General features: G+C 40.9%; 1 protein-coding gene across 4 annotated transcripts in view; it reads right to left on the bottom strand.

Moving 5' to 3' along the window:
• Nucleotides 1-25,186, bottom strand: part of MIB1 (MIB E3 ubiquitin protein ligase 1) — an 80,343-nt gene extending 55,157 nt beyond the window's left edge. For 2 of the 4 annotated variants that reach the window (XM_080578969.1, XM_080578971.1), the window contains exons 1-5: nucleotides 24,745-25,171; nucleotides 15,915-16,086; nucleotides 13,034-13,163; nucleotides 11,161-11,265; nucleotides 3,598-3,664 (exon numbers count right to left, since the gene is read on the bottom strand). In XM_080578969.1, coding sequence (XP_080435095.1) covers nucleotides 3,598-3,664; nucleotides 11,161-11,265; nucleotides 13,034-13,163; nucleotides 15,915-16,086; nucleotides 24,745-24,973 — 703 coding nt within the window. In that variant the 5' untranslated portion in view covers nucleotides 24,974-25,171. Of the gene's footprint in view, nucleotides 1-3,597; nucleotides 3,665-11,160; nucleotides 11,266-13,033; nucleotides 13,164-15,914; nucleotides 16,087-24,744 lie in introns of all 4 variants that reach the window. The other 2 variants (XM_080578970.1, XM_080578968.1) reach the window with 2 other exon arrangements.
• Nucleotides 25,187-27,365: the final 2,179 nt, after the last annotated feature.

Below are 27,365 nucleotides of genomic sequence, written 5' to 3'. Positions count from 1 at the left end.
ATGGTCAAGAAGAGACTACAACGCTGCTTTACAAGAAACTGCTAAGAGAGGAAACACAGCCATGAATGGATGCTCACGTTCAATGGACTTTGACTTCTATGACCACCCACGTTGTCACAGTGACTTCTCTCTGCCCTGGTCTTTGTTAAAGGACCTATAGACAGAACGCTATTTTGAGTCCGCACCCTTTACCTTTGCAACAAAACACTCAGAACATGGAAACAGTCAATTCCGCAAAGACAAAGTCAAAAAATATTTCTACAGAAAAGCTACTGATAAAGAACTCACTAAATAGGAAACCAATGATTTGAAGACAAACGTTCCAGAGACAGCCACGATTAGACAGGGAAGAAAGAGCAAAACCAGCAAAGATTTATAGAAGTGTTAACTGGAGAAAGGGATATCTGAAGGTTACCTGGTCTGATATTCCACACAAAGATGAGCTAGCAACAACCACCTGAGGTCAGCTATGGCTTTGTCTATCTCAGTTCTCAGAAAGCACCCAAGGACTGAGGTTCCACAACTTAGGTAACTTTTTCCAGTGCTACTGTCAGCATTACAGAAAATTTCTTCAATACATGACCTGAACGTCTCAAGTCACACCTTCAGGCTACCACAATTTGTTGTTATACCATTTGCCACAACTGACATTTTGGTATTACCATTTCGCTGAATCCGTAGATGAGGGCTGGGGGAGAAAGGTCCCTCCCACTGTAAGCAAAGAGCAGGTTTAAGACCACCTGATGACACTGAACAAGTACAAGTCTGTGGGGTCTGATGCCATAAACCCCAGGGTCCTGAGGGAACTGGCTGAGGGAGTTGCCAAGCTTCTCTCCTTCATATCTGAAAAGTCCTGGCAGTCAGGCCATGTGGTAACTAGAAAAAGGGAAACATCACTCCCATTTTTAAAAAGGACCTTGTGAGGACCAACTTGGGGTCCCGCATCCAGGTCTGGGACCCCCAGCACAAGAAAGATGTGGACCTGTTAGAACAGGTCCAGAGGAGGGTCATGAAGTTGATCAGAGGGCTGGGACACCTCTCCTATGAAGAAAGGCTGAGAGAGCTGGGGATGTTCAGCCTGGAGAAGAGAAGGCTCCAAGGGAGACCTTATTGCAGCTTTTCAATATTTAAAGGGGGCTTATAAAATAGATGGAGAGTGACTTTTTGCTCAGGCAGACAATTGCAGGACAAGGGGGAATGGTTTTAAACTTCAAGAGGGAAAATTCATATTAGATGCTAGGAGGAAATTCTTCTCTCAGAGGGTGGTGAGGCACTGGCACAGGCTGCCCAGAGAAGCTGTGGATGCCCCATCCCTGGAGGTGTTCAAGGCCAGGTTAGATGAGGCCCTAGGCAACCTGGTCTAGTGGGTGGCATCCCTGCTCACGGCAGGGGAGCTCAAACTACATGACCTTTAAGATCCCTTCCAACTCAGCCATTCTACAATTCTATGAGCATTTTCAGTCACCCTTCAATTAGTAGTAGACAGCTAGTGGATTACATCTTCACCTCTTCCTTGCCAGACTAAACAAGCCCAGCTATTTCTCCTTGTAAATTATGTCCTCACACTCCCTTAACCACTTTGGCAAACCAACATCAGATGGAACCTCTAGAGTTTCTATTAACCTTTTTTGAACTGAAGGTGTGGAGGGTGAAAGTGTCAACACAAACTGGACACAGCCTCATTATCATTGAGAAGAAAAGGCCACAAGTTGTGTCAGGGAGGTTTAGGTTGGGTATTAGGAGAAATTTCTTTATTGAAAGGGTTGTGTCACCATCCCCGGAGGTCTTCAAGAAGTGTGTAGATGTAGAACTTAGTAGCATGGTTTAGTGGTGGACATGTTAGTACTAGGTTAAAGGTTGGTCTAGATGTTCTTAGAGGTCTTTTCCAACCTGAATGAGTCTGTAATTCTAATATAGCCCCCTATGCAGTTTGCTTTGTTTGCAGTGATGGCATACTGCCATCACATTTGGTATTCACTGCAACACCCGTGTCTTCCTCAGCAAGGCTCCTCACTTAGGAATGCAAAATTCCAAGTTTGTCCTGGTACATAGGGTTATTTTAACCATTTCATCCACTTCTGGTGGAAGTCCATGAGGTCTCCATTCACCGAATTCTTCACCTTCTCAAGATTTCTCTGAATTAAAGCTCTACTTTCCACTACATGGCTCAGCCAATTTGCTGTCACCTGCAGAGTTTCTGAGACTGGATTTGCCTCATCATAAAGGTCACTGAGGAGGTACTGAACAAAATTAGCCTCGGTATTTTGTCCTGACTACATGCTACTCTATTTTAATTAGGCCCCTGCTGGACTATTATTTGTACTCTACTCTAAATAACACAAAGCTTCCAAAATAATTTCCTAGCTTTTAGTGCAAGTACAGATTTAAATTCACAGCATGAATATATCTGTGAACTATGTTTAGAATACAAATGAAAGGGACAGATGTTCTACCAAAGAGTGAGACTGAGAAGATGGAGGATAACGTGGTTAGAATGATGAACAAAGTTCATTGTCATCCCTTAAGAGCAACTTGATAAAGTGGAAGGGAAAGAATTTAAAGTCTCCTACTAACTTCAGTGATCAATATTCATGCACTCAAACACAGTATCACCCCAAAATAAGCTCATGTAGAAAGCATAGACCTGTACTTTTAAAACATGAACCAAAACGAATACAAGGTATGCATAAGATCCTAGGTTTACCTGTGCGTAATAAAGAACTTATTTCTACTTTTACATTCCCACTTATGTCAGACTCAACTGACAAAACTAATTTCAAGTACACAAGCAAGATACAAAGATCAGAATAACTTGCATTTTTACTTTCAAACAATTCCTCTACCTGACAGTACACAGCTTTCTGGACAACATTATTGTTTTTTTTGTTTTATAAAAAAGGCAAACCTTTACTGTTTTTACATTTTTACCATTGCTGTCAAAAAGCAATAGTGCAAAAATCAAAATTTTCTGTAGTGTCCCATTTTATGACCAGATGTTTCACAAAGGAAATTACACATTAAGATAACAGAGAAATTTGTGCCAAGTAATCCATAAACTTTATTCCAATTTGCCTGTATTTCAAAAAAAAAAGGAACATGTGGCAATTATTTTTATTATATATTCCATACATATTTGTAGCCCAGCTAAGACAAGAAGAATATGTCACTGCAATAGCAGATGTGGGAAACTGCAACCAGGTTTTCACAACATATACTAGTATTAGCACAAAGTAATAGGTTAAATTATATGTTCAAATGTTTTTTTTTCTGGCTGAGTATATGCTACTTTGTTAAACATCTTTGAATATCTAAAGGTCTTAGAAGAATGCATAAATGTTTATCTCCTTAGAAATACAGTGCACAACATGTGACTATTTATTACTCATTCAACATTTAACAGCTCTCTTGCCATCAATTTGGCACAATGATACCAAGTAACACTGAGGAAAGAGTTACAGTTTATTATTAATGCACAGAAGTGCTACCATTTACAGTTCACTATGAGGGAGAGTCATTTCAGATTACAGTTGAAAAGAGAAATACACACTACATACGATTAACATGGATCAAAACAAATTTACACTGTCTTCAACTCACCTAACACAGGACAATGGTCCCTGTAGAAAGAGCCTCCTTTTGCATCTTGGACACATTTCAAGTCAGACTAGGGAGAGAGATTAAGGCAACTTTAGTCCTCACTGACTGAGTCTCCAGGTTAACATAAATCAGTGAAACTAGAATTGAAATACACTCAATTAAGGAAAAATGAAAATTTCTGTGTACAGAAAACATACTCCATGAAAGTCAATGATGCAAAGAAGCTCAAATACTTCCGAGGCTGTCAGCCTTGACATTCGCAAGATTCAAGTAACACTTACCAATACAAAAAGGCTATAAAGGATAACAAATTTTTAACCCAAAAAGGTATTAAAGTAACCCATCTCCTTGGCATTGTTCTATATAGTTATTGTTAAAAAAAAAAAAGCATATGAATACAAGCAAATAAAGAAAGTAGTAACTGCAGACAGTACTTGAGGCCACAGCCTTTCCTGTACGGTATTATTTCAGGCTCGCCAGTGCTGTCCCCTCTTCCCAAACATTTTTCTGGCATACATATATTTTAAAAATTTAGAGAATAAAACCTAGCACCTGAATTCTAAAAACTGAACAATTTCCTATGAAAAACATACAGAATACAAAGATGCGGGTTTTAATTAAGCTGAACTAAACGTGATCATTTAAAGATAAAAGTACAAAAGCATATGCCTTCAGAAAGATCATTTTATTATGTGAGGGACAGAAGTTTCAAGTGTGATAACCAGCTCCTATTCATAAAGCCAGGGGAGCTCCTGTAATTCTCCCTTCCTCTAGTTCTTTCTCTGTGTAACCCTTTAAGCCAAACGGCTACCATCTGGCATTGCTCCTTACGGATCAATCCTCACTAAACAAAGGGCATTTTGTGTGCATGATGGGCTGAGAAGGAGATTGGAAACTGTCTGTATATGTGTCAGAATATTCTAACGGAATGGGGGAAGAAATAAAGACAGGCGGCTGCGATCTAATCAACCCTAACTAAGCAAATGTTTTTTATAAATATTTTTTCCACACCTAGGATTTAGTGACAGACTGTACTCCTGCAAAAGGATTAAAACAAACTCTCGAGTCTTCCAAGTCACTGAGGGAGGCATTGATGACCACCAGGCTTCCCTCAGTGACCCGGACCTCTGAAGAACGCACCATCACTTTCTGAAAAAACAACAGAAACTGCCAGATAGAAATAATGAGATTTAGCTGCTCTCCAAAGTAGGAGAAAGGAGGAGTCAGCTGGGCAGAGAACAGCCGGCCTGCAGCAGCGTGCTGCCACCCGGTGGGCAGGCCCTGGCTTCAAGTCGGCCGGGGACAAAAGGGCCGCGCTGGCCGTCCCAGATGGCGAGCTGACAGACGCCCACAGACCCATAATGGGCCTGGAACCACTCGGTCCCATCCCCTGAACGCAGCCTCCTGGGCCAGGCGACAATCACAGGCGCAGGAGTTGTTTTTCTTTCTTCACAGCATCGACCACAGAGTGCAGGAGGGTCCTACGCAGTTCTCCTTGCAGCCAGGCGACGCTCAGGTGCATTACAGCAAGCGTTAACTTGCAGAGCAACAATGGCTAAAAAGCTAACTGCAGAAATAAAATATTCAGTAAAAGGCTAATTACTATCTTGAGGCAGAAATTCTCAGGAAGCAAGTTAGTTACCTTGATTTTTACAGAGTAACACAAAAACCTACACATCTGCTCTCTCTCTTACTACGCAGCCTGCACCATGCACTATGCAGGTTATTTCTGAAGTATAATGATGTACTTGGGTGTGAAACTAAGCTGTAGCTTGATGTCCAGCATCAGCTTTACACTCACCTTCCTTCCAGCAACATGGTGGAGTCAATGTTAAGATTACTACAGAGGAAAAGAGTGTGTTTCTATTACAGAAAAGCAAAGTAACGTGTTCATTTTTAACACGTCATCACCAAAAAATTGAAAAGGACTCAAAAATGCACAGAAAGATGAGGCACTGACGGAGATTAAGGCAGTAAAACTCATATATACTGTATTTACAAAGAGTTCTTTTGACAACTTTGTAAACAGCACTACTAGCAAATGTAACATCAACATAATACAGGCCTTAAAAATAAAACACAACATAACCAACCTTGAAAAAAAAATACAGGAGTTTTATGACAGGAAACTGTTCTTATTTGTACTTCAGTACCATGAAAACTGATTGAGCAACTAGAATTGTACTTGTAGCAAACCAGATACTAGTTTTATCAAAATTGGAAAACATGCTTTCTTCTGCCCAGGTCATTTAATTCAAAAATCAGGGGCAGTACTATGGCATCCTCCTCTAGGGACCTCATGGTGAGAGAGCCCCTAGTAAGGAAGGGCCACAAACACACACGAAGCCTGGCCACAGTGAGCTGACAGCACATCACCTCATCACCTAGCTTTGCTCCTCACTTGGAAAGTGCTGCTGTACTGTCCTTCAGAGAGCTCCACTGGGATTTTTAGAAGAGCCTGAGTCTTGTAGGTGGACTGAAACGGCAGACTGTTTGGAGATTAGGTGTACAAGTGCCAAGGGGAATGTACCAAAAAAAAAGGAGAATTTGAAATGCAAGATTTAGACTCACTGTGATGCTGTGCACAGAAACAGAAGTAACAGCTGTGAGTCAGGTATAAATACCTGATGGAGACAAATATGCACAGATGAACACAAAACATAGGCTTTCATACATTAACTGAACGTAGAAATCATTCAGTGAACCCAGAAGATGGCTCTCTTCCGAGAAAAGAAACAGAAAAACAAGCTGTAGATTTTGTGGAATTTATGTATACTTAGAGAAGAGACAGGAACCCCAGTTAAGCAGAAAATCATTAAAATGAAAACTCAGTGGGTACTGACAGTTTCTGCCTACAGCAATCTTCATTCTTTTACCATCTACCTACTGACTTCGCTGAAAAACTCTCTGCTTTTCAGAAGTATGTGACTGGATTACATCAAGATCATGATCATGTCAACCAAATGGGAAACACAGAAAATGTAACAGCTGGCTTTGACTTACTATCCAATTATACCAATGAAAACCCAGCCATTTCATCATCATAAAAACTTCAAGGAATAAAAAAAGTGTATTACAGCAATGTCAGCAGATGGTATAAAAAGGGCCATCATCTCTGACCTTGAAGAGTAAAACAGTGCCGAAGGAGCAGCTGCCTATTGGAATAATTGAGTTATTCCAATCAACACAAAAGGCGAGCCACCCGAACCAGGGAGGTAAGTTTGCAGACGTAATAAGGAGACCAGGTGTGCTAAGAAAAAGAAGAATGTTTGTGAAATAGCACCTACATCAGCAGTAAATACCAGGACAGAAATTAATACTGATCTGACAGTTAAACCAGCCAGAACCATGCCACAGCTGCAGGTGTTTGAGGTAGGAGGGAACACACCCTCTAAAGGTCATTTTAAGTCTCAAAACTGAGAAATGTTTTTGGCAAGGAAACATGCCCTCGCAGGGCAAATGAGGAAAGCCAGGGCACACAGCTTTGTCACCGGATTACAGCAATGAGGGACTGGACAAATCCAGAAGTCCTAGCTAAAAGTTTTAAGAAATGCAGCATTTCAAATTAAATGAACTGAAATCTTTTTCAGTTTCAAGAAGCTGAGAAGAGTGAAAGCAATAAAAGGAGAAATTATCATTTCAGTTATTTCTCTAATCTAAAGAGATATGAGGCGTAAAAACAACAGCAACAGCTTCTTACAGAGAATGTCAGAATGCAGACACGTCCTGACTGAACAGTAAGGGTCTATTGATTATAGGTACTTATAAAAACTTTCCATGTGTAACTTCCTTTGTTTCTAAAGAGGATCATTTTAAATTCACAACTGTCTTCCTTGGAGGTTTACATGATAAATTAAAAAAAAATGTAAAATGCATTTCTGTTTAAGGGAAGTATGTTTCTAAGAAACTCACTTATGGAGAGATGAAAAATTTTGCTTGGTTGAGACTACAGGAGAATGAACAGAAATAAAGCCACATGAAGAGAAGCAAAACAAAGTCGGCTGACAAATGCAAATAAATATACAAGGTATATACGTACACATAAACATCTCACTCCTCTCTCAATTTAAAAACAACTACCCCTACTTTCTAAATGATATTGGAGTCACAGCTTGACAATACAGAAAAAAGCCATTGTATTAATAATAGAAATCAACAACTCCATGCTCCCAGCAATGTTCCAGACAAATTCGTGGATTAAGATAAAATTGACTCTTTGAGCAATTTCACAGCTGCTTGTGAACTGGATTCTTGCTGATCTTTCCTACATTCCTCATTTTTGAGGTACTGGAGGCAATGTAACAAACTGGAGATTTGACTTACATTCTGTGTTATAACTGCAGCAGAAAGAGCATTTCTACATATTTTATAACTCTCACCCGCAACGCCTTACGTGACAAGAGATCTGCCTTCTTATTATTTTTAAAATGTGTGCTAATAAACCACTCTTAAAATCCTCTAGAGTAATTTAAAGGACTATCCTTTAAACGTAACCCAATAAATACTGACTAGTAGAAATTGGGCACCAACCAGATCAGAAACAAAGTTTAAAAATAACATCAAAAACATAAGGGCCAGGAACCTTATTAGCTTCCCTCATGCACTCAACTACTCAGACTTTTGTGGGGAAAAAAAGTACACAAACGCAGATGGCTTACAGATTACGGTGACAATGATGGATGATAACTACAGTTACTTCTTTCAGAGGCTACACAGATGAAAGGAAGATCCTCCATAATGAAAAACAAGAGGAGGAGGTTAATCACAGCAAAAAAGGCAAGTGGTATAAAGCAAAGAAATTTAATAGCATAGGAATAATTCCTAAATACTGAAACAGATTTCGGACATTCCTGCTAGAGGAACCATTTTCTTCCATTTTTACAGCAAAATCATTCTACCAGTTAGTAGTAGAATTATAATGCTTATTGAAAACCAATGGATGTTACATCCTCATGTGCTTCATATGAAGAAATTAAAACTCCAAAAAAAAAGTCCAAAGAGCTAAATTGCAATTTTCTCATTCAATTCTAATTTTCAATAAAAAGATTAAACTGTATGAAAAGGCTGCATTCATGTATTCTTCAAGTAGGTAACACAGTTAACAGCTTGGTCTGGCTCTAGAACCTGAATACACATATAGGTATGAAATGCAAGCACTGTTGATAACCATATTAGCCAACTGTACTTGGTTCCTACTATGGATGTAACAAACATGTTTTTCAACCTAACAGTACCATAAAATCAGGTTTCAGTTTGGGGATTTGTGGCCTGCGTCAGCACGGCAGAATAAACACCCAGACTTAAATGCTAGACTTCATAAAGACAGACAGGATGTGCACCCTCGATCACTTCATATGTAAACACAGCAACAGCAAACTCGATTAAAAACTCAAAGGATCTGATCACAAATAAATGGAAGTTTTCAGCCAGCACCTGCTGCCCTACCAGCCAATCCTTGTCTCTCCCACAGAAAAGCTGGCAGGCTGGATAGATTCATTTTGAGGACCAGATGCAGCCTGTCAGCTATCAAATAAGCAACCCTGACTTACGATAATAAGCTGTGTTTCTTTAATCAGCTCCATTTGTGTCTGAGGCAAGTGTTATTCATTTGCAAGTATGGGTCTTTTCCCAGCTGTATTTACATGGGCAAACACTGAGTATTGTTTCCACACACTCTGAACATTCTTAATCAATTCTTAGGTCCCCAGACAAGTTTGTCCCAATTTTTATATGGACTTTCTGACAGTCTATTAACCAGCTTTTTGGAACAGTACATAATGAAACATACAAATTGGCACACAACTGATCAGTTATAAAATCTACCTTTACATGCAAATGACTGTCACAGATATACAAAATCCTGTCTGAAGTCAGAACTGCATTTGATGAAAGGGTTTGACAGAGGTAAAAATGAATGTAGAAATGGATTACAATCAGTTAAGCACTACATACAAGGCCTCAAATTATCCTTTATATATGTGTGTACATATAGTATGTATGCATTATATGTTATGCATATATATCTAGTTTCGTAAGCAGTTTAACAGCTCTTTTTTGTTAATTATCAAATTGACTGACCAAATATTTCTATTTGTACACATCTTGTGGGGAAAGCTGCCCTTTACTTCTCCATCATCAGCTTGCAGTTGATGTAGTTAATAAAGTATTTTAGAAATATTTAATACTTCCTTATGTGGCAATAGCTTGGCAAAAGAATAGTTTTGTAAACAAATAATAAATACATTTTTATTAAGGGAATAACTACTTCAGAACAGAGTATGGCTTATCTTAATGTAGTAGTTCTGGGGTCAATAGTAACATTTAGTGATTCCATAGCATTATATCTCCTATTAGACAGTCCATAAATTTTAACATAACTCCAAAATTGCAACACAAGAATCAGTTGAACTCATTCTGTCTAAACTTTGGTAACTGTGCTCCTTTTCCATGTGTCACAATCAAATATTAGGGAGAAGACACCAACCATTGCTTTAACAATATTATACTACGTAATACTGTAACCCCCTCCCCCCCTTTTGCCAGCATTTAAGAAATATTCTTTAGAACTGAAGGGACCAAGAAGGATGTCACTCAATAGTGACTTCATTTTACCCTTAGCATCTTCCTGTTGCCGGCTGAAGAAATAACAAACTTTCCAAAACATGCATCAGAAAAGCTGACCTCCACTTATTCTTTCTAAATCTGATATTAAAATAATACATTTACTGCAAAAGTGGTATTTAGTATTTTCTTTTTTATTCTGAAAGTATTTTACTTCAAGTGAGGCTAAAAAGTAAATAATTTCGCTTCCTGAAAAGCCAACTAGTCATTGTTTAAGATCTTATTACTAATACACATCTGATAAGATGACACCTCAATGTTAAGTTAACATGGTTTTCCTCTGCAGTATCAAACAAAAATCATGCAAAGAAAATGCTAATTAAGATGTTATAAGCAGTTGATAATCGAAGTAACCTTCCCCTGACCCACATTAGGATAAGAAAACTGAGCAACAGAAGGCACTTAGGCTAGAGTCTGACCTATTTTCTCTCTAAAGCTGTAGCAGTAGCCGTAGAAGCTAGGAAACAAAAAATGTAATGCTAAAGCGAATTAAGGTTGTAACGTAATTCCATACCTTCCCACTGCATTGCTCACAAGAGGGTGTTGAGTTTCTGATAACTTAAAAACTGCAAATCTTGCAGTAATCACACCAAAATTTGAAGTGAACTTGAGAAAAAATAGGGTCTTTAAAAAGTTCATGAATAAGCTTTTTTCTTTTCTGAATTTCAATTTAAGCACAGTAAGATAATTATGTATGCAATGTAAATATTTACGCTACTCAGGCAAAAAGGAGCTCTTAACTTCAAATCACTCCTATGTTTTATTCCCAGATCAGACTTTCCTCCTAATACATATGCATGATCCATACAGCTGTACTCACAATGACCTGACTAATAGCAGCACACTGACAAAGGATATTACAAAAGCAGCAGAATAGCACACGTTATTCTTACCGCCCTTCCCCCTCCAAGCATTTTACCCTTTATGTTCTTTTATACTTACCATGCCCTCAAAGCCAACTCTGTAAAGGTTTTTAGCACCATTGTCCCAAAGAACGTATGCTGCACTATGTGGACTTGACGCGCTCCAATCTTGGATTTCAGTTACCTATTTATAAATAAGAGAAGTGTTTATGTAACCAAAAAAACTCAGAAACACGATGTGAACTTAGAATCTTCTTCACCCCCTCAGACAAATTCACAATACAGCAGTCTTACTGAATTTAATTTAAAAAAATCTTATTAAGCTTCATATCTGTTGATACAAGCATTCCCTAGGTGTCTTAATAAGCCTAAGTATGTACTTTGCAAATCCATCGTTCTTCCATATATTTGGTAGATAATCTAGCTACATAAGTACAAAACAAAATCAGCACCGTAAACATTTATTTTTATGATGCTTTGACATGTTCTTGCTAGAATTAGTGTTGCACTAAGAAAAACAGGATGAAAACTGTTTTAATTGCTCCAATTTGTCTGTATAACCTGCATTAGCCTGGTGGCAGTAGCAGAGACAAGGTTTTATTTCCTGAGCCAATTTGTTTAACAGCAGGACAAAAGAAGGGAAGTGAAAAGGACTTTCCCTGACATTTCTGAAATCATGAGGCCATGCAGCAAATTCTTAGACCGCTTCTATTACTCAAAGAATCAACTTCCGGAATTTGCCTTTATTCTTAGCTTTATTTATTTGAAAACTGTTTCTGCTTTTTGCTTTTCCTAGTTTATATCCATCATGAAGACACTTTATATGCATTTATACATGTCTTCAGCTTGCAAATAAGTCCCACTAATTCTAGTTTAGTACATCGCACAGACAACACAGGCTAAGACTCATTTCGCAAGGTTTCAGAGATTTCAAAACATCCTGCAAAATTCATAGCAAGGGGTAAATAAATCAAGATGAAAATAAAGATACATCTGAATACCCTTTGCTTTAAGAGATTTATATTATTTCCTCTCAATAAAATTGAAAATGATATCCTCAGAGGTCCTAAAGCTTCTATAAACGTCTAGGATATGAAATAGACTAACTATTTTATTCAGAACTTCTCACTTTTTTTGAAAGGCTTCTTAAGCATACTAAACATGAACAAAAACATCAGTTCACCCAGACAGAAGAGCATCCAATTCTCACTCAATAATATCTCATGTATGGTGGTAAGTCATTGCCTATCTTACCACACCCGGCTTTACGTTCATACTTATAACGAACTCTCATTAGTTCTCAAGTTAAATCTACATTGTTTCTAATCTTAATCTCAGCAAATTTTCCGTGTCTTTCCATGCAATCCAATTTTCCACAAATCAAATTATTTTTATCATACAACTGTACCAAAAGCTCACCATGTCCTAAATAAGCCAGTAATATAACATCCACAACAGACACTTGCAAAGCCTTCATTTTACATCAGAAAAGTCTCTCTCTATAGATTATTAGACGAAAAACAAAAAAATCAGGGTGCAAGCACTTAAAGCCAAGACCAAGAGACTAACAAATGTGGTGACCCACAAGCAATCAGACCACAGAACGCAGGAGTGACCAGAAAGGGCTATGCTCGAGAACTGTTTTTTACATCATCTCTCCAGTAACACTAAATATACTCCAGATCTTGATGTTATAAGGCTGTCTTAGGACAGCCAAGACAAGTTTCTAAAGAAAATTGTAAAAAAGTAAATTTAAGTGAACTTCTCATACTGTACATCCCCTCCTAAGTGCTTGAGCATTACAGAGCAAGATTCGGAAATGACTAAGAAACTAAAGTACTGACTTTTACGGTGATCTATCTTCTCTTCAGTAAGAAAGGTTATTGAGATCATTACATGAACATGCAGAAATGTATCTTTTTATTTAAACTAGTTTTATTTTATTTTTTTACCTTTCCCCTACGGCCATTGCCACCGTCTTGATCTTCCCATTGCCAGTCAACTCCTCGCACCACCCTGGCACCTGCAAAGATTCCTCTTGCTGTAATTTTCTTTGATTTACGGCGAGACTCCAGCAATACCCTGAAGTTATTAAAAAAACAAACAACCACCCAAAAATGTCAAGATAATAAAGAAAGTCCAAGAATCCTTCGGGGTAGAAAAGAAGGTAACCATCTTGAAATAAAAATAACTGCATAAAAGCACATTTCATCACCACCATTAAATTCCCAACTTGAACAGCAGACCACAAGTCTGCTTTACTATGTATTTAGAATTAGCTTTTCATTCTAATAATTTCTTCCCCAAACTTCCTACTACCAACAACAACCTGTAACATATAGATTTGTACTCATATTATTTAAATATTATTAAAATCAATAAAGAAACATACAGACTCACATAACGACATATTCCTGTTTCTCTCAGATGCACCCTACGCCAACATTACTTCTCTGCAACTCCATTTTTATTTGGAATTATGCTATTAAGTGGAGGAATTATGCTATTAAGTGGAGTAACTACATCTTTCCCCTTCGTGTCTCAGACTTGTTCTACATAGTACTAATTGCAAATCTTGGCAAATTTCATTCAATATATCAGCATTTATTTTTTCGATCTTATTTTTGTCATAACACACTATTTGCCTAAAGCAAAACTCTTCTCTTCTTCAGACTTAGACAGAAGTGACATAGATAAGCCAAAACAGGACTGCTAGTGGGAACTTACAAATAAAAATAGAAACATTTTCTTGAATTTTTGGTCGTCTCGAAAGCCACCAGTTTGTATGCAACCAGACTAACTTCTTATTTCATGCCACGAGAATGTTGCCAGACAAAAGTATTCAGCTGAAATTCTGAACATTTCCTGACCTCTTCAGGAGGTATAACACTCTCCTGCTCAACTTTAAAGATCCACCAGATGGCAGACAAGGAAAAAGTTAAACTTAAAATCAATGCAAAGCGCGTATGAAAATATTAGCAATTTTTACCTAATCTAAAAGGGTGAGAGGAAACACAGGGATATGTTGTTTATAGTAGCATTTTAGAAATACCTCAACATCTACAAAACTGAGACAAAAGCTAGCACGTATTACTTTAGTATGCAGTCCATGGTATTCCAGATTTCAGAATAAAATAGGTAGAGCTCATGCTTTCCTTCATCCAAACGTATGAAGATGCATCTTGTCATTTTTCCTATGAGCTATCCCTCAAACTCCCTAGTATGGCTTTGCCCTTTTCTCCTCCCTCTTTGCCCTCTTCTCCCTGATTAAGTTAAACTTAATCAATTTTTTTTCTCATCTAAGTTTTACCCAATAGAAACAGCTCCTTGGCAGATAAAGCTACCTTCTACGTAAGAGTTGCAAGATAGATATGAATGGGAGTAAACAAAGACAGAGAGAAAGCAACAAGATGTAAAAGATTTCTGGCAATTCTATACACCGCACACTACCTCCAAAACTATGCTTAACACACCATAAGAGATCACCTAAAACTACAGGGGAAACTTCAGCTAGAAAGGAAGTGAAAAAGTCTGGCAAGCATTCTCAGAAGCAATTGAATTTATTTTTCTTAAACGGGAGTAAAACAGATTTGTATTTTATTACCTAGTCCTTATTCATCACAATAAGCCAGAACTTTCTACTCTTGGATCAAACTTCTATGTCTAGTTCTGCATTAGAACTTTATGACTCAGATACTAAGCTTATGCTATCTATTTGGTACCTACTGGCATGAATCTCAAAAAAACACAGAAGTTACTTTTTGATTAAGCCACTGACATGGGCGTTTTTGCCATAGTTAAAACCCGAAAGCAAGCATCTGAGAAAATAAACACAGTCCCTACAAGACACTAAATGAGAATCCAGTCTCTGTGCTCCAACCACTCCTCACAACTATAAACGTGCTGATAAAGCACACCATTAAATTACAACTTATTTGTAAACCTTACCTCACCAAGAAGAAAAACAACGTTCTGCCTTACACTGTCACATTCAACTGCATATCACATCTACATAAAAGAGGCTTCCAACGATATAATGAGAGTATTTTGGAGAGTTTTCACACAGATGATACCACAACATGTAGCCATTACATAGTATTTAATGTAGCTGTTGAAGTATTTAGTAACAGGCAAGCATCACTGTTCTCACTCATCCAGTCAATAAATCATGATAGAAAGGGGCTCTGGATTTAGACAAGTCACTTACAGAACATTAGAACAGCTATGTAAGAACAAACTAAAAGCCCCTTTTTTTTCCCCACAGTTCTTCTCCAGGAGACCCAAGTAACAGATGCTCAAGAAAATAACATTAAAAACAAGGGTAGAATGACCCTTCACAGCATCTCTTCTCTGCTTTCGGTAATGAACAGTGAGTTCAATTTGGTGGTTTTGTCTCCAGACCCCTATGTTCTTCACAGTCCACAATGAGGAAATTACTCTTTGATCTGTCTACACCATTTTTGAACCTAATTCAACTTTGACATTCAGGAATTTGCTGACAAATAATGTTGTGATTATACATTGTGTAAAGCTATTTGCCTTCGTTTTAAACCTGCTATATAACACAAGAATTAGGAAGCATGCAATGAGGTTAAAAGATCCTGAATAATCAAATCCTAACTTCTCTATCTGCTCCATTCTTTCTAGTTTTTCTTGTTTTCCAAACTCAAAAGATCTGTCCTATCTAAAATCCCTCACAGAGAGGCAGAACCAGTAACTGAGTTTATATCTCAAGACAATACCTTACCCAATCCAAGTTTCAATAACCAAACCTGCAGAAGTTAACCACAATGAAATGTACCCTACTTAGCTTCATGGGGAAAAGAAAATTACCTTTCACTTCCCGGTGTGGTAATTCTGTAGAAACGATGCCTCAAGTGATGTTTGTCCCCATGATAACAAACCGTGCACAAGTCATAATTTGTGCATTCTGCACATTTCCATCGGATGCCAATGATAGGTTGCTGTCGACAAGTATCACACATAGTCCCATCATGCTTGATACCTGTTAAAAGCAAGAAAAATAAAAAAAGACCAACAACATTGGTACCTTGTTACACAGATTCCTGTTGTGCATGATTATAATCTGAAGCCATACACTAGAAAGTGACCAATAAAGAAAGCCTAACAGCGACACCATATCAGTCCATATGAATTAGTGAAAAAAAATCACTGACTTTGCATGAAATATTCTATCTTCTTTTCCTCTTCTCTCAAATTTTGAGCTATGCTTGGGTTTTTTTCCATCTATACAAGTACTCAGAGATGATCTTATGAGAAAGAAGATGAGAACTCATTTAACTGCAAGTTAAAGGGTCAGAAATGCATATACAGAAATATATAGGAAATCTGGAATTTTATTTCTGGATTAAGACTATCCTTAAGTCACTACCTTGCACAACAAAGACTGCTGAGTTCAATAGTGCACGACAGTTTGAAAATCACTGGCTTATTTTACTTCGTACAGTGGAAAAGCTAAGAGGTCATCTCTACACTTTTGCCTGTAAGACAAAAATCAAGCTCTCTTAGATAGGTGTCATTAGATTCATGGAAATCTGTTACCATTTTTTTTTTCCAAAAAGAATCTGCCAAAGGCACACCAGATATAAGGCACTGGCATGTGTCCTTCCCATCCTCCCACAAAAGCCAGGTTCTCAGGTTTGTAACTCTTGCAGAATTGCCAAGCTCCAGCAGACTGAAAGTGATCAGCCACAGACGCTTTCAGTCCATGCATTCTGAATACAATGAAAAGCCATGAGTTTAAAAAAAAGAATAAAAATCAAATTCTGCTCCTTTGGAAAAATCTGAGCAATAGAAGGGACAAGCACTGGTATGCGGTACCTAGCACAAGACAAAACTGAGCACTAAAGGTTTGGAGTAATATGCCATTATCCCAATTACTCACCCATTAAAAAAAAAAAATTTCTCTGAAATTAATGAGTAAAGAAAGTGGTTTTTATCCTCTCCAGGAGGGATGCTTTTGGAAATGACGGCCAGATTCACTACAAACCTGTTAGTCATTTGTGCCCAACAGCTGAGCCATCGGCACTGAAGAAGAATCAACAGCTGGAGAGGCAAAACTGAAGGAAATGCCTTCTCGGCTGACTATTTCACAGACTCATGCAATGTCTGAGGCTAGAAGTAACCTCTGGAGATCGTCTAGTCCAACCTCCACTGCTCAAAGCAGGGTAATCAGATCTGCTGGCCGAGGACCATGCCTACTCAGGTTTCGAGCATCTCCAAGAACAACCTATGCTAGCATGTGATCATCCCGGTAGCAAACGTGTTTCTTCTCATGCTTCAGTGGAAATTGGTGCATTTCAGTTTGTGCCCAATGCCTCTTGCCCCGTCGCTTTACACCACTGAGAATGCGTGACCCCGACTTCTTTACGACCTCCGTCAGGTATTCACGCACGCTGACAGAACCCCCCTAAGCCCCCTCTTCTCCAGGCTAACCACCACCAGATCCCCATGCCTCTCCTCATCTCTGATGCCTCAAGATCACTTCAAACACCGCTGTGGCCCTTCCCATGACCCAGTCGGTGTGCCCACGTCCCTGTGGTGCTGGGGAGCCCAGAACCAGACCCAGCTCTCCAGGGGTGCCCTGAGCAACTCCCTCAGCCCGCCGGTAGCACTTGGCCTAACAGAGCCAGGTCGCTGTCGGCCTTCATTGCCAACACGGTGTGCTGCCGGCTCCTGGTCACTTTGCTGTCCACCAGGACCCTCGGGGGTCCTGCAAAGCTGCTTTCCAACCAGTACTGGTGCAGGGATTATTCCTCCCCAGGTGCAGGATCAGGCATCTCCCTTCACTGGATTCCATGAAACTCCTACCAGCCCGTTTCTCCAGCCTGGCCAGGCCCCTCCAAACGACAGCACAATCATCTGGTGTATCTCGTGCACTGTTTCTCCTAACCAAGAGGGCTTCTCACTCCATCCTCTTTCAGCCTCGATTATAAAGGGCCTCATGATTACAGACTTTCCTGACGCACGACCATTGGAATAAAAGAGTAGGGCTGGAAAAGGCAACACATTTGGAGCAAAAGCTGCACAGAGCACCACAGAGATCTGAGCAGTATTTCAGGGTGGCTGAAGATAGCCTTCAGTGACAACAAAAACCCTGAAACTGCTGACGTTACGCTAAACGATAGCTGTAATTGCTGGAGCAGTTCATGACTGAGGCAGGATCTGTTCCTTGACCACAAATTCTGTGGTGAAATTTTGGAAGTCTGACACAGTTCCTATAACCCGTGATGTTACTTGCTGACTCCAGCTGCCAGACGACACACTTCGTACACCATACTCATTCTTTTCAGCTCTCCTTTTATATTTAAAGAATACCTACTGCCTCGTAGCAACATCTGAAAATGTAAATTTTTCTACAAAACAAGAACTTCAAAATCACTCATGCACATTCTCCTTCCCTAACAGCATCCATGACCTCGCTCCCCACATGGAGGAAGCTATCTTTCCTGCTCAGTACGCTGAGACTTTGATGTCTGCTATCTGTTGACAACTGCGGCAGTCAAAAGGATCGTATTTACTATGATCTTGGGATGGCTGCCTCACTGCTATGACTTCTATTGGACCATTACACTATTTTTGGCAGTCTTCAAGAGCAGATGCATTAAAGAGACTCAAACTGGTTACTACTTCGTTGCCCTGATTCAAGAGTCTCGCTAGCTATGATGCCTGGGGTTGTGGGGTTGAGTGATGGCACGTGCTTTTGTTTAAAAAAATGGATTGCTAAGTCAATCAGTATTTCAAATACAGAGCAGTTGTGCATATTTGGAAAAAAATTAACAGTTGCTGAACTTCAGGGAAGACATTTTGCCAAGGATCACATTTATTCTGGATGTAAAAGAACCGAGGAATTGAGTGCCTGCAAGATTCTTAAGTTTGTCCAAGCACCGAGAAGGGAGGCAACAAAGAAGTATAACCAGGAGCCCTGTAACACAGAACTAGACCATCCCACAGTGAACTTGAATAGAAAGTAAACATTTCAAGCCAGTGAGGCAAAAGTTGACTTCCTTAAGAAAGACCAAGAAAAAAAAAATATACGGAGACGTTTGATTCAAATGTCACTTGACGACAGTGCTTGGGACTTAGAAGAGATCAGTGCGTATCTGTATTTGGAGTCTCTGACTGAAAGGGTCACACGTTTAATCTCACAGACCCCTAGAAAGCACCCGGACAGGTTCAGCCTTTCTTCCCCCTTTCCCTGATACTGATACATCTGACCACTGCATTAGCGATCCGGAGAGAGAGAAGCAGGTTGGAAGGCCTCTGGTGACAGTGAACTAAGCTGTAGTTTTAAACTTCATCCACTAAAAAATAAATTGAAACACTGTGCTACTACTAAGCCATAAAATGTGATAGCTAAACTCTTACTCGTATCTCTAATACAAACAAAATGCACTACTTAAATCAATAATATATTTTAAAGAAAGTTGAAAGACTAATTGAACTTGAGCTAGGCAGCAACGAGGTATGTGAGCCTGGTGGGCTGACCTTGGCCGGCTGCCATACACCCACAGGGACACTCTCTCACTCCCCCTCTCCAGCAGGTCAGGGAAAGAAAGCAAGGTGAAAAAGCTCAGGGGGGAGACATCGGCAGGGAGGTCGCCAACCAACCACCATAAAACAGACTCGACCTGTCCATCAAACATGACGATGAAACATAATCAGTTTGCCAAAACTTAGGAGCTGATGCTGGCACTACACACATTTCAGGGGAGGGAAGGAGAGAGGCACTCCTTCAGACTCGCTCTGGTCTAGCCCAATGGACTGAATGCTCAACCAGCACTAGGATCACAACTTTCAGTCCAATTTCATCAAAAAATAAACCTGTTTGCATGCTCTACAACTTCCCTGGGAGATGAAACGAAGCACAGCTCAGCAGGAACAACCAGCAGGCTGGATCACGCGTAGGCTCTGAAGCTGAGCTGGAATTCTGGCCTAAATGCAAGCTGGATCCATCACGGACTGCTTCTGCTCCTCAAAGAAAGGCTGTGAAACACAAACTTTGCAAAGCTTACATTCAGAAAGAACGCTTTAATTAAATCACTGAAATATGTTAAAGCGCCATAAAGACTTCAGGTTCCAAACGCCAGCTCTACAGCTGGTCAGCTACAAACTAGAAGAGAATTTTAGCTCTGTAAAATGAGATAATGCAAAAATAAAACCTCCAAATATTCTTCCCAGTTTAAGAGCAAAATATTTCAAAACAAATGTTTCCTATCATCCTTCATAGTGCACCAAAAAAAACCAAAGAACTAAGTACAAGAAGGGCACTTTCACCATGCCTACCTACTTTTAAACACCTGGCATTTCCTAACGTCCCTCCGATGTTAGTACACCGTAAAATCCAGTATTCCTTATCTCAGCTTGGCAACAACATTTTCACTATTTGCATTTCAAATCAGTTTCCTGCCTTTGTGTCTCTGCCACAGTCGTCTTCTTTGGATTACCTAGGCCACAATTCCTGTCACCACTTCTTAATATAGCAATTTTACAGCCTTTATATACACGTGCTTTTAAAACCCATGGTTGCTCTTAAAGCCATAAAATGTAACAGAAGCTTTGTTGTTCAGCTTGCTCCTTGAATTTCTTAGGAATCTCTCCTTTGCACCAAAGACATTTTCAAAGGTGGCAATACACAACTATCCACCCAAAGAACATTTTAACATCCCCATACCACTCACTGTTATGCACAGAAGTCAGTGGTGATTTAGTTTTCAAAACCAACAAAACCCAATGGACTCATCATTCTCTACAGAATTCAAGCCCAAATCCTTTCATATAATGGCATTGCTACCATCAGGCAAGAGATGCCATGAACTCCTTATAAAATTAATTAATTTACACCCCAGTTTACAAAGCTGTAGGAGTGCTTTGTTCTTCCCATCCTTCCACCCCAGATAATTTTGACACCGTGGCGAGACTTGGGGCAAACTGAAAACAAAGGATTCTTAGACATCAGCTAAATTCAGCCAAGCTGTGTGAAAACCCCAATCAGTGTCCCCACCAACACAACTCATCTGTTAATGTTTGGCAGCAGCTCGCTGGCCAATCCCCACATGCAGGCGATGCCAGACTTGCCATAGCGTGCGCCCCACACCACAAGATGGGCACGGAGGGAGAGGGTTATTGTGCAGGACACGTGGGGGAAGGGCAGGAAGAACAAAGGACACGTTCGTATCAAACAGGCTTCACACGTTCCCCTGCCCAAACTATTGGATTTTTAGCTGTGAGGGGTTCTGTAAGTATTAACCAACAGCCACCAAGCAGAATCTTTACCAAGACCCAATTTAAGTGCCCCAATTTACACTTTATGTGTTAAAAGACCAAATATATATTATATTATTAATAAATTATCCAAGGTGTTATACTCTTTAAAATGTCCTGACGTTTATGATTTCATGCTGATTTGTGTAACTCTTCAGGTTACAGCAGAACAGAAGCACAGAAATACAAGCACAGAAAGCCACTGAGACCTTCAGCAGGTAACACGTACATTTTTAACCCTGACAGAGTAGAGCACACACAGTTTCCCAAGCTGCAGCACACTTGCCCGCAGGATAATTTCACGACAGTATTTCATTTCCTGACCCCAGCTCCTCCACCACCTCCCCTTATTTAAGCACAAGTGGGTAAATATTTTACGCAGGAAAATGACATTGCTACTTTGAACCAAACACATGAAAGAGGAAACGGATGCCAGACAAGTTTTTGCCTCAGCTTTGCAAAAGACAAATCCTCACAAAGAGAGTAAGCGCAAAGTTTCTGTAATGATCATGAGCAGTAAGTGAACGTGGTCGGAGGTGCTCTTTGCAAACCTGCTGCTGTACAGCCTTCCTTCCTAAATACACAGCTCGCTCCTACACACTTAATCCTTCCAATTTGAGACAGAGATATAGTTTCTGTTCAACAACTCCGAAAAATAATCCTTTTCTTCTTCCACAACACTATCAGGAAGTGGGGGCTCTCAAGACTCCCCCGGATCTCTTTAGATCCTGGCAACAGGCTTCCTTACAAAAACACCAGGATTTATTACGCAAGTATCAGGACAACCACACTGCACTGCATCCCACCATTTACTCCATTTACTCCACTATGCAAGTTCTGAGATTTCCTTTCTTTTCAGATTCTTAGAGCAACTGAGAGGAATTAAATAACAATCCTGCTAAAGAAATGCTGGGCAACGTATATATGATCACCAATACTAATACAACGCACTGAAAACCAAAACCAAACCTCCGACCAGCAACCATTCGTTACCCAGATGAACAAACCCGGAGGAAACAGCTAACAGATACTTCACATAAACCACCGATGAGATTTTATTTTAACGAAAGCAGTCCTAAAGTGTTTGCCCTAACGCTACTTGAGTTTCATAAGAAGTTAACATAGCCTTGCAATATAGCTAATAGCCTGGTAATAAAAACCATTAGAAAGCAACAACAGTAGGACATCACTGAGTCTGGGAACCATTGTTCTGGCACCAAACCAAACACACGTATATACACACATACGTGTATGAAAATTCAGGGTGCTTTTGGTTTTTTTTTATTAAAGCGAGCTTCATCCATTACGTCTGCAAGACACTGGGTTCCTGATGCATCATCCTGACTGCACGTGCCTCAAACTTACCAAAGCAGCAACTCTGGCTGCAAGGACTGCTTTTAAGAGCCTATAATCAAGCCTGGTTTTGAATACCTAATAAGAAGAATTCCCAACAATAAACAATCTAATTTTGCCTTCTCCTGATGTATTTTTTTTCCCCTCAGCATAAACTTGAAACCGTGTTATGACTCTAAAGCAGGGCTGACTTTTTTTCCTAGTGTTAAACTGTAAGAGCCAGGTTTGATTTAACACCATGCAAACCGAGAACGTGCCATATTTTATAACATTTCCTTGCTCAACAGCATCATGAGCAATGCTACAATTATAAACTCCTGCCACCCACTTTTCCTGTTATTACTTGGATCGAAACAATCCAAATGACCCTAGAAATACTTTCAAATGATCATCCAAAGTCAGAGTCCCTTAAACTAAACAAGTGATAGCCACTATTGTGGAGAAAAGTGAATACTAAAAGGCTGAAAACTACATAAGAGAAGTGGTTTGCCCAAGAATACAAAGTGAATCCAGTGGTAAAACCAAGATTTCAGTCCAAATGGACAGCATCATAACCCCTTGCATTTTCCACTAGGCTGCAGTGCTTCCTTATCTCTTTTTGTTACTAGTACATCATAGATTTTTACTCTTCTGTTCTCAAAACAACTGTGACCTGAAAAGCAACTCCCTCTAGCAAAAAGCAAGCCCGGGTAGCTCCATGCAGTTCTGCAAGGATGATCCACCCTCTCTGGCCAAAAACCTGGAGAAATACCAGTTGTGAAGCCTGAAAACAGCAACATTTATGAGTTACCCCCAAAGCAATATACATAGCGCTACCTGAAGCAGAAGTTAAAATTCTAATGCTAAAGTATAAACACAACCAAAAAACAGAAGGAATAAAAGAAGCAAAAAAATCAAGGTGTAAAAATAAGTGTTAAGCATACATTGCCAGATGCAGCTAACTATACCATCAGCTTGCAAGCCAGTGAAGCAGAGCTGGAATAATGAGCACGCAAGGCTCATATTCAACATTTATGCATTTAAGCAGAAGTAGTCCCACTGGTTTCTACAAGACATCAAATGCAGGGAAAGTTTCAAAGCGTGAACACCTGCAAGACACGGATCCACAACCTGAAAGACTACTCTTCGCTTCCCATCCAAAAATCCATTCCCAAAAGCTTCTCAGCTCAAGTTTTAACAGCATCTGCATTTCCGAAACAACAGCAAAACCAACCAGGAAGCCAGGGGAGAGGAAGGCACCCAGCCACAGAAAAATGAAATCCATCTCAAAGGATCACCATTAAAATCAACATGTGTTTTTTTTTTTTCTTAGCAACGTTTTTGCAATTAATTAGAATTAATCCCATGATCCCTGTCTCTTCAGAAGTCTGTTAGCTCCCATTCATCGCTATAATCTTCTAAGCTGTAACACAACACGCAGCTGGCTCAAAGATGGTCTCTCCTCTCCGTCGTATTTTAAATGAACGACGTGTTATAAAAGCAGAACATCCAGGCACCCCAACACATCCGACCAAGCACCTTGCTACTGAGGAAACCCTGCTGGGCCTGAGACCACCTGAGCATATTTCTGGGGGAACAAAATGACGTTATTTTTGAGTTTTCGCTGTGAGAACAGGTGCTAAGAGGGACGTTTCCCTGCGGTGTTTGCCACGCTACCACTGCCGCATAACGCCAGTGCGGATCCCAGCCTTTTGTCCAACCTGGCGGTGTTCAAAACATAAATATCGAGCAGCCGAGGCGTTACAGGAGGGAACGAGGGCTTTATTCCTTTCTTCCCCAGTACCTTTGCTATCCCGCAGCAGCTCTGGCAACGCGGCAGAAAGGCAACAGGCCGACAGCGAGACAAAACGATATTTCAACCCCTTGTTTAAGGCAACCCCTAGCAAAGAGGCGCGACGGCTCGAAAGGGATTTCCCGACACCCTTTTACCAAACGGCTCTGAAACACAAACTCGGGAAGGGGAAGGGGGAGAGGGAGCCCCGAAACGGCCCGGGACACCCGGACGGACGCGCAGGGAGCCGCTCACCGGTGGGCGCGCTGTCCAGGATGCGGAGGTCGTACGCCCCGGAGCAGCGGTAGTTGGCGGCGGTGCCGTTGTCCCACACCACCACCACCTCCTCGGGGCTCTCGAAGCTGCGCACGGTGCCCACGTGGCCCTCGCCGCCGTCCTGCTTCCCCCACTTCCAGTCGGGGCCCCGCACCACCCGGGCGCCGACGCCCTCCACCATCACGCGGTTGTTCCGCGAGCTGCTCATCCCGGCGGCGGGGCGGCCGCAGGAGGAGGCGGGGGGGGGGGGGGGGGGCGGACCCCTCCGGGCTACCTGCGGGGGACCTCCGCTCTCCTCCCCGCTACCCCGCTACGGGCCGGCCGCCGCCCGCCGCTGCATCCGGGCACTGCCACCGCCGCGGCCCCGCCGAGCCCGGCGGCGGCCGCCAGCCCCCGGCCCCGCCCCGCCGCCCCGCACATGCGCCGCCGCCCGCTCCGTCTCCGCGCAGCCGTGGCGCCGCCTGCGGGGCCCTGAGGGGAGGCGGGCGCGGAATGGCCGCCGCCGCCGGCCCGGCTGGCGCTGAGGTGGTTTGGGAGGCGGCCCTGCTGGAGCCGGGGTTCCCAAACGTCCCTCCTCCTCCGCCTCCTCCTCGTGTTACCTCTCCTCTCGCCTCAGCGATTCACTGAGGAATTTGTATCAGGCCCCAGCGCCTCCAGTTTAAGGAAATTTGGTCGGGGAGCTGCACCCTGCCCACCCCTCGCACCACCTCCAGGTGTCCCTCCTGTAAGACAGGCGTGCTCAGGCTCTTCATAAACTGCCCTCTTCCAAATTCGCCTTCACGATAGTTAACCCCACAAGCACGTTCACGACAATCGAGAATTTCCACAAGCACTTTCACCAGAATTAACCCCATACGCACTTTCACCAGAATTTCCATTAACTCCACACACCTTGTGTAATCCCACACAGAATGTGATCCTTCACTTAAAACACGGTCCTCCAACTGCTCTCTCCCTCTCTAACCATATTCTGTGCCAATTTTTTTCAAGCAGCCATCCAAAAGGACGGACAAGTCTAAACGAGACAAAGGAATACATTTCTTAGCAGGGAAGTGTCTGCTACGAGGCAGACCGGCTGCCCTTGTATCCTGGATCTTTTTACAGTTTTTGTGCTTCCTTCCACCTTTGTGGTTATTAATATGGCCAGAAGAGTCTGTGAGATCATTTCCTGACTTCTTTTGTGGAGTTTCTCACACAATGTATAGCAGAGCACCATAATACAGACAAGTGACCACCGCCGCATTCCTCAAGTAACCCATCCCTTCCGACCCCATACTAAGACTGAAGAATGTTGCCTTAAACATGAAATTGTGTCCTGACAGTAGGCACTCCCAAAGCAGCATCTGATTACTGCTTCTACAGTGGAAACCTCAACACACTAACGGATACCACCCTAGGAAAGCATGCAATTGTCAGGCAGTTTGTTTCTTTTGGCAGATGCTTTTCCCCATACAAAAGCTACCTGCAGCTCATACTAGCCTGTTATATTTAGTACACAGAATTGGAATTAAACATATAAAACATGCCAGAATTTCCCAGAAATGCTGGAGGTTTCTTTATCTATCAAAGGCTCTATCTGGGATCTATCTAGGATATCTATAATGTTCCCGTCTGCCTCATTCTACTTTCTCAGGCTTTGATAGTTATGGGCAAGTGCCAGGTTCATGCATATCTAAGGATATGTATCTAAGGATATGCATGAAGCCAGAGCGTATTTTCTACTACTCTTTGGTACAGCTGATTAAAAAGGCCTTTTGCAACCACTGCATATATGCCAGGAAAACCAACAAAGTCTGAGATAAGAGTTAGTGACAGCTCTCCTAGACAGAATCTGAAGAGATTAATTTTTCCAAGAGATTCACTTTTCCCTTATTTTTTTTTTCAGGAAGGATATCTCCTGAATTACAGGCCTTAAGAGATAATGCTGCTGCAGTTCAGCAGTAATGCATGTGTGCAGATATTATCCTGGAGATTTTTCTCTTCTGAAAATCCTTCTCCTGACCATTCTTGCTTTATCCCAACAGTCCCTTCCTCTCCTTCTGTCAGGATAAGTGCTCCCCTAACAGCTATTAGAGAGTTATACCTCAAAATACAGAGGCTGTATCTTTTTATTGGTGTGGTAGAAAAAAATTAGAATCGTACATTATATTATTTATTATGTGAACCTGCTTGAAGTTTAACCGATTAGTAAGGAAAAAAAAAAAGTTTTCAGTTCTTGAACCTTTTATCCAAATTAGCCTTCAAAATAACCATTACATACCAGTTTCAGATGGAGACTTAAAAAGAGACAACAGAAAATGGGGAAGGATAGAGCTTTGGTGAAAGATTTATTTTGAAAGATTTATAGTGATGTTGGACATTAGTGGTCCTATCTACTATTTTTCTGGTATCAGCCACAGGCGCATGTATCAGCATGGAAATTAGAACTAGAGTGATATGCAAAATAAGCTAATTTTGAGTAAGCACCTGAAGGCTGTTTGAGACTCACAGAAAGATGGAGATAGAAGAACCAGAATGTGAGCAGCAAGAGGAAAAAGAGAGCTCTGAGCTTTGAAAAGAAGCTGAAGCAGAGCTAGATATAAATGACTCAAAAGGAAAGG

The sequence above is a fragment of the Anser brachyrhynchus genome (genome assembly GCF_964034855.1).
Source record: "Anser brachyrhynchus genome assembly, chromosome: 2".
Taxonomy (NCBI): Eukaryota; Metazoa; Chordata; class Aves; order Anseriformes; family Anatidae; genus Anser; species Anser brachyrhynchus.
Note: the sequence above shows the minus strand (reverse complement) of the source record. Positions and strands in the feature narration are given on the sequence as shown.